General features: G+C 45.5%; 1 protein-coding gene across 1 annotated transcript in view; it reads left to right on the top strand.

Annotated features, from left to right (window-relative positions):
* Nucleotides 1-7,054: 7,054 nt before the first annotated feature.
* The window catches only part of TCF7L2 (transcription factor 7-like 2 (T-cell specific, HMG-box)), a 220,612-nt gene continuing 219,543 nt past the window's right edge, over nt 7,055-8,123 (top strand). Inside the window, exons 1-2 of the mRNA XM_011927924.1 lie at nt 7,055-7,772; nt 8,022-8,088. Coding sequence (XP_011783314.1) covers nt 7,584-7,772; nt 8,022-8,088 — 256 coding nt within the window. The 5' untranslated portion in view covers nt 7,055-7,583. The remainder of the gene's footprint in view (nt 7,773-8,021; nt 8,089-8,123) is intronic.

Genomic DNA, 8,123 nt, shown 5'->3' with positions numbered 1-8,123 from the left:
AAAATAGAAAAAAATTAGCCGGGCGTAGTGGCGGGTGCCTGTAATCCCAGCTACTCAGGAGGCTGAGGCAGGAGAATCGCTTGAACCCGGGAGGTGGAGGTTGTGGTGCGACTAGATAGCACCACTGTACTCCAGCCTTGTCGACAGAGTGAGACTCTGTCTTGAAAAAAAAAAATAAACAAATAAAAATAAAAAATAAAAGTTAGTCGGTGTGGTGGTGCATGTCTGTAGACCTAACTACTTGGTAAGCTAAAATCGGAGGATTGCTTGGGTCCAGGAGTTCCAGCTGTAGTGAGCTAGAATTGTGCCACTGTACTGCAGCCTGGGCGACAGAGCAAGGACCTGTCTCAAAATAAATAAATAAATAAACAAACGAAACAAAAAGAAAATGAAAGTAAAAATTTTCCCAAATTCTATCATCTAGGGGGGAAAAGTGCTGTTGACATTTTGAAGCAAATGTCTCCAATTTTTGTTTCTTATATTTTTTTGAGACAGTCTCGCTCTGTCGCCCAGGCTGGAGTGCAGTGGCGCAATCTCAGCTCACTGCAACCTCTGCCTCCTGGGTTCAAGTGATTCTCTTGCCTCAGCCTCCCGGGGGGCCAGGACTGCAGGTGCCTGCCACCATGCCCTGCTAATTTTTGTATTCTTTTAGTAGAGATGGGGTTTCACCATATTGACCAGGCTGGTCTTGAACTCCTGACCAAAAGTGATTCGCCCACCTTGGCCTCCCAAAGTCAAATATTTTTAATGAAGAATTACATATAAAAAGAACTCTACAGTACATGCTTTTTTGTAACCAGCAATATTATAGCATGAACATCCAGAAGATAACGTTAGAAAGATGCTTCTTGTACAAAGGCGTGTGTGAGGTGCCTTCAAAGAAGAAAAGACAGAAAGACATTAACATCAGATCCTTCCCTAAGAAATGTTCTATCTGGCTTCTAGATAGAGTCGTCACCTTTGTCGTTTGGGTGGGTGGCAGAGCCAGGAGGGTCTCACAGGCATATAGATGCCATCAGTTATGGCCTTTAGCCCCTAAGGCACATTGATTAGAAGGAGAATGGGAAGTGGTGGGGCCCCAGGAGGCCTCTTCGGATTCTTCCTGGCCTAAGACTTGGGTTTCTTTAGAAGCAGAGTCCTTTGCAGGATGAGAACAAGGAAACTGCATCCCTGTGCTGTCGACAGACCATCAAGAACTTTGGCCACCCTTAAAAGGCACGGGGAGGATTTCCAACAGTGTGAGAAGTCATTAGAAATTCAGTGTATGGGACACAGGCAAAGAGAAACACCATGTCTCCATAGGTGGGGGTGCTGGGAGGGGCATGTTTCTCATGGAGTCTGGGGATTATTATAACCTCTCACTCTCAGCATCCTGGAACCTTTAATAAGGATGAATGCTCTCCTTCCTGCTCCACGTATTTACAGAATGCCCTCAGGCTACCCAGAACCGTGTTTGCTAAAGGTGACAGTCCACCAGAAGCCTCTCTTGTTGTTGCTAAACCTTGTGCTGCATGTTGTTGTCTATACTGAGATCCAAACTCACTCTGGATCCCGGAACTCATTCATTGAAACTTCTTCCCTTTCCTCATAGAAATGAGTGTTTTGTTAGGAAACGTAATCCATCCATACCAATTTGGAATTTGGAATTTGCAGAAACATTTGGAATTTTGCAAAGGAGGAGAGAGAGTTGCTGATTCTAATCCAGTCTCAAGTTGATTCGGTCAACATAGACTTAGTCTTTTCTCAAGACAGATTGGGGCTGATGCTGCTGTAGATTCCTAGTGAGGACAAAACCTGAAATCTTCACACTATGGACCTGGGAGTCTCCTTGGATCTTTTACCTCCTCCCATCCCATATTGCTTCTGGCCAGATGCAGGTGTGTGAGCCCACACCTAGATGAATTTCAAGGGGGAACAATGGCATTATCCTCTCCTGAAATTTCACCTGCTCTGTCGCTTGAACACACGTAAGCCACCTTGTGAGACTGCTCAATGCCAGGGGACATAGCATCTGCCTCATTTTAAGGTGTCCATGTTTTAGTGGAAGGTGCTTTGGTATCTGTGACATTTTTGAATACAGCAATGGATCTGAGTGGGCAAAGCTGCTCTGTAAGACAGGGTGGGGTCATTGAAGCCATTTTAAAAAGAGAAAACAAAAGAAAACCTCAGGCATTTTAATATGCTAAATAGGCATCCAATTATTAATTCTAAAGACCTCTACAAATCAACCTAGATGAAACTTTTTTCACCTTTTTCCTGCCTCTTTTCCCCTTCTCAGAAACATTTAGACCTACCCTATGGCAATGACTACTGGGAAGTCTCTGCCCTGTATATCAGGGTAGCACAAATAATTCAGCATAAAGCAGCCCAGTTGCTGTAGCTTGGCATTAGGATAAGTATATCTTAAGAAAGTTCTTATGCAGACTTGGCTTCAGGCAATAAAACGTCATAGACGTATAACTGTAGCAAGCGAAATTTCTAGGGAGCAAATTAGGCTGAAAACATCTTCTAGAGACAGCTAGAAAGCAATTGTACACCACCCCAAAATAAGGCAAGTTATGCAGTAAATGTTTCATTTATTGGCCTTCTTCCATTACTATTAGGGTTAAAAGACATCTTGTCAATAAGAAAAGTGTATTTATGGAGGACTGATGTCTTTCAGAAAGCTGTTCCTGTCACAAATGCCTATAGCAGTGGTAATCGGCTTATGAAGGCAGGTGATGAAACCCTGTACAGATGCATACATCTCCCCATTAACCCTTGGATCATCAGGTATTATTGTCACTTTATTACCCGGACCTGGTATTAGCTGAAGCAAGGTGATCAAGCCCGGCACTTCAGAAAAATGTCGGAACAGAAGAATGTTCCTCAGGGTTTCACGGGGAGCGAGTGTGTGTCTCTCCAAGTCCCTTCACAGAGTCGCTGGGGGGACAGAGGATGCCTGTGAAGTGGGCACTTTTGCCTAACCCTTCCTCTTGCTAAATTTGAAAACTCTTGGGTGTCCAATTTTTAACGTTCCTATGTTGGCTAAGGGAGTAGCTTTCCTCAAGGTCCAAATAAGGAACCATCACCCACGCAGAACAAAAAGCAAACAGAAAATCTCACAGTGGAATCAGGACTTTGGCTTCTAAACATTTCCCCATTTTATAGCTTCCTTATGTTTTCAGATTCTTTTTTTGGATTCCCTTAGCACACTCCCGGCATAGATAAGTCCAACACAGTGGGGTAACAGATCATCCATCTTGGAGCCCAGATCTTTAAAGAAAAATCACACAGGAACACAAATACACACACCCACACATGTACATATCACTGTCAAGGGGAACTTAGTAGAATCTTGCTGAGAGATTGGGGGAGCTGAATATGGTTGTCAACATGTATTCCCCACTTCGGGCAAATCTGACAGACTAGCCTTGTTTTTCTCAAATTCCAGAGCCAAGCTTTGAATATGGTTTGTCTTCTTTGCTGGTGTGCGTGAGTCTCTGAGCCATAACTGGGGCGTGTGGTGAAACGATGGAATCATGGACTCTTTGAATATTAACAGGCAATTTAAAAAAGCCCATTCCAACCACCTCATCCACCAGGTGAGACAAGACGAAGGTGACACAGCCTGTGGCCAGCCTATTTCTGCAGTCCCCTGTCAGGCACAGGCACTGTATTTCAGTGGGCACCAAACATTTCACCGTATCTCCCCCGTGGGGAACCAACCCTTAAAAGGTGATTTGTGTAAACCGAAACCTCCTTTTCATGCTCACTGATAGGGATGAACAAGGAAGCACCTCTGGAAGAGGTAACCCTACTCACTTAAGCTTTAAGGTATCGACATGTATCCAAAGAGAGATTTAATCAAGGGAGGGCTGAAGGAGAGGAGAAAACAGAAGAGAAGCAGCAGAAGGGCAGTGGATGAAGAGGGCGAGGTCAAAGTCAGGGAGGCCTAGGGATAGCTACTTACAGTTCGGGAACTGGACTGGTGCCAGGAATGGACTCCAAGGGGCGAGGGCCCAGTTTCTCCCTACCCTCCCCCCAAAATATGCAGAGACCAAACTGGACTCCAAGGGATGAGGGCACAGCCTCTCCCCCATTCCACCCATTTCCCAACATGCAGAGCCCATGGTGGCAAAATCCCCTGGCTCAGGCTAAAGTCAGAACTGGTCTGGTTTCCTGTGTTTCTCGAATCTCTGCCATTTGGGCAGAACTCTTGGTCCTATAAACCAGGAGTCATCGGTATCCACAGAGAAGTTGCCTCAGCACTTGGACCCAAGTCAACTGTGTTTAAAATTTCACAGCAAATCTATAAATTACACATCCACATTGTGGGCCAGCCTACCTTTTTTTCAAATAGTATTCAAGGTATTTTTCAATACCTTGCTGCTTGGGTACTGCAGTGCCAATTCTGCCATTCTCTCCCCCTCCTCAATTCAGGCATCACCTGAGGGACTTGCAGAGCATCAGGGATCTGGCCCCTCTGAGATCTTGCTGGTCTACTCAAGCCTTTGTAGGGCACCAGGCAACGAAATTAAATGTGGGACATGCACTATCACAGAATAACTTTTTAATTGCTTAATTAAATCAGAGATTTAAGGAAGGCAAGACTCAAAAGAGTTCCCTTTGAATGAGAAAAATAAGGATATGCCAAAATGGATAAAGTTACTAATCATCGGAACAAAGCCCTTAGTATTTACATATGATAAAAATGCAGGCCAGTATAGTAAAATCAGTAAGTACATTCTTTAAAATTTCAGTTCAGTATATTCCAGAGATTATATTATACAGGTAGTACTACAAAGGACATAGAAGACCTCCTTACCCAACTTAATTCAGATGAGGGTTTCATTAAAATAGCAAAACGAAACAAAAAACTACCACACAGGACAAAGAAATTGCCATAAAATTGAGTTCCTATAAATATGCTCCAGTTTAAGTAAGTCAGTCCCTAAAATGAGCCTTAGGAAAGTCTACGCTGCATATAGACAGACTTGGGCACATCAGGTATACAGGTGACAATTAGCAAGTGTGTAAAGCTACGGTCATTTCACTAAATGTGTAAATCTAAAGGTAACCAAGTAAAAGACCTAAAAAAGGAAACTGTTAAATCCATTTGTACGTGGAGTTTTAACAGTGAAGCATTTCATTCTTCATGTTTTCACTTGGTGTCTTGAAATAATCCCCTTTCTGTCTCCACTCTCCCTCTTAGACACTGCGCCCGCCTTATTTATTTATGAAGTCTGAAGGTTAGTCCTACCTGCTGAGACTAATTAGCCCTGTGCTTTGTATCCTATGCAATCCTGTCTGATTAAATGTACACATTTGTTTTACTTCTTTTCAGGCTCCTTCTCACTCTACTTCTGATATTCTGATTAATATTAAAGTTGGGAGTTACAGTGATTCTTCTCTGCCTCCCCCCCAACCCATTTTCATTTTGCCTGCATCTTATTCTTTAGTGTGCAAATGTGGTTGTGAATTTTTTCCAGTGCAGGGGAATTCGTTGGCCTTGTCAATCTCAGTATCATTATTTTTAGTAGTCTTCTTTCTGAGACTTTAGCCTATAAAACAGTTTTGCTGACACCCCCAAACTCTCTAAATATTACATGGCAAATTTGCTTTCTTTTGGAAACCTTGGTGCTGATGGGCCAGCTGAAGTGCAGGTGAGCTTTTTCAGGGAAGGGTGGGATAAGGGTACATCCTGGACTTAGACTAATACTGCTCCTAAGAGGCAATGTGCTCAATCCTACTGATTTATTTTTTCTCTTTTTTCTCTTTTTCATGTTGCAGTGTCCAGTCTGCTTCTTACTGGATATTTGCAAAAATGAATCTTCTTGCTCTATCACCCAGGCACACTGTGTTTTCGGAGGTGGGCCTTTCCTCTTTAACATAATTCCATTCCCCATTTTGTAGCAAATCAGTCTGCTCCTCCTCTAATACCTAAAAGTCAACAAATACCTGCCTCAAGCCCCAGGTTTCCCATCTTCTCCCAGAGGTCTCCTAGCATTGGTTTGGTTAGCAATTTCCTGCCACAGCCACCTACATCTTGATTATTTTGGTCAGTCTTTCGGGGATTTCATTTCAGACCCCCTTCGAGAAACACTGTAGCCCAACTGATCCCAGGGGTTGGTGAACTTTCGGTTTTATTTTCCCTGACGGTGTTAACGCCCAAACTTTTCACCTCCGAAGTCAAAAAGGACTTTGACTCTAGCTCATTTCCTACTACCTCCAACGTCAGTTGAAAAAAAAAAAAAGCAAAACACTCTACATTTAAAAGAATCATATATTTTTCCTTAAGGATACTTTTAATGTTTCTGACATTTAATATTTGTTTTTTGCATAAAAAGTCATTTCGGCATAGTCATCCTAGTGGGACTTAACATTTCATGAAATGATTCACTACTAATAAACAAAAAAGGGAGGAGGGAGGCCTCATGGGTTAATAGTTCCTTTCATTGTAGATGACCAGGAACTTTGACCAGCCCCTTCACTTCCCCAAGCTCTCTGAAAGTGGAGGGTTGATCTTTCCTTTTGACCACTTCTGTTCATCCCGCCCAAGTGTGGCTGATTTCACTGCTGAATTAACCTCCAAGCACCCCCCCCCCCCCCGCCCCCAGCCACCACTTTCTCACAATACTACCCTTCCTTTTCCCCCTCCCTTAAGATTTATTTCTAATATTTCTAAAGTGCACTTTTTTGGGCCTCTCCCCATCCCCGCCCCCCAAGTGGGCTTTCCTTCCGCCTTCCTCGGCTCAGATTCCTGCTTGGTCGCCACCCCCTTCTCCTCCTCTCCCACCCCGCATTGTCTTTCTGAAACCGCCCCCACCCGGAGCGAGTCCCTGCACCCTCGCCCAGAATCCCGGGCTCGCACACACTCCGCGCAGGCCGCTCCCCCTGCACACTCCTCCCTCCGTCTCCCCCCGGCTTCCCCGCCCCTCTCCTCCTCCTCCTCTCCCTCCTCCCTCTCCCGGCGCCCGAAAGGATCATTGTTAGCCGCCCCCGCCCCGCCCACCCCGGCTGTTTATTTATGCACACGTCACCGGGCCGGCCCCGCCCTCCGGCATCTCATTAAGGCAGTGTGTTCCTCTCGCCCTGTCAATAATCTCCGCTCCCAGACTACTCCGTTCCTCCGGATTTCGATCCCCCTTTTTCTATCTGTCAATCAGCGCCGCCTTTGAACTGAAAAGCTCTCAGTCTAACTTCAACTCACTCAAATCCGAGCGGCACGAGCACCTCCTGTATCTTCGGCTTCCCCCCCCTTTGCTCTTTATATCTGACTTCTTGTTGTTGGTGTTTTTTTTTTTTAACCCCCCTTTTTTATTTATTATTTTTTGCACATTGATCGGATCCTTGGGAACGAGAGAAAAAAGAAACCCAAACTCACGCGTGCAGAAGATCTCCCCCCCCTTCCCCTCCCCTCCTCCCTCTTTTCCCCTCCCCAGGAGAAAAAGACCCCCAAGCAGAAAAAAAGTTCACCTTGGACTCGTCTTTTTCTTGCAATATTTTTTTTGGGGGGCAAAACTTTTTGGGGGTGATTTTTTTTTTGGCTTTTCTTCCTCCTTCATTTTTCTTCCAAAATTGCTGCTGGTGGGTGAAAAAAAATGCCGCAGCTGAACGGCGGTGGAGGGGATGACCTAGGCGCCAACGACGAACTGATTTCCTTCAAAGACGAGGGCGAACAGGAGGAGAAGAGCTCCGAAAACTCCTCGGCAGAGAGGGATTTAGCTGATGTCAAATCGTCTCTAGTCAATGAATCAGAAACGAATCAAAACAGCTCCTCCGATTCCGAGGTAAGAAAAGCCCCTCGGGCTGGTGGGGTTTTTTATCTGTTTCCTGGGCTTGGCAAATGTTGCTGAAAGGGGAGAAATCCGGGCTGGGGGCGGCGGCGGGGCCCGGCGGGCGGCGTGTGCGTGCGATGCCACCATTGCAAAAACTTGTAACCCTGTTTTTTCTACCCCCCCCGACCTCGCCGATTCTTTTTCTCCCCCTTCTGCGTGGCGTTTGCCCCTCGCCCTCCCCACCTCCACCCCTCCGGGAAGGCGGAAAGACGGCCTCCGCCTCGCTCCGAAAGTTTCCGAGATAAATCCCGGGAAAGTTTGGAAGAAGGTGAGTACGCCCCGCGCGCCCCGCAGCCGCCCGGA

The sequence above is a fragment of the Colobus angolensis genome, unplaced genomic scaffold (genome assembly GCF_000951035.1).
Source record: "Colobus angolensis palliatus isolate OR3802 unplaced genomic scaffold, Cang.pa_1.0 Scaffold75, whole genome shotgun sequence".
NCBI lineage: Eukaryota > Metazoa > Chordata > Mammalia > Primates > Cercopithecidae > Colobus > Colobus angolensis.
Note: the sequence above shows the minus strand (reverse complement) of the source record. Positions and strands in the feature narration are given on the sequence as shown.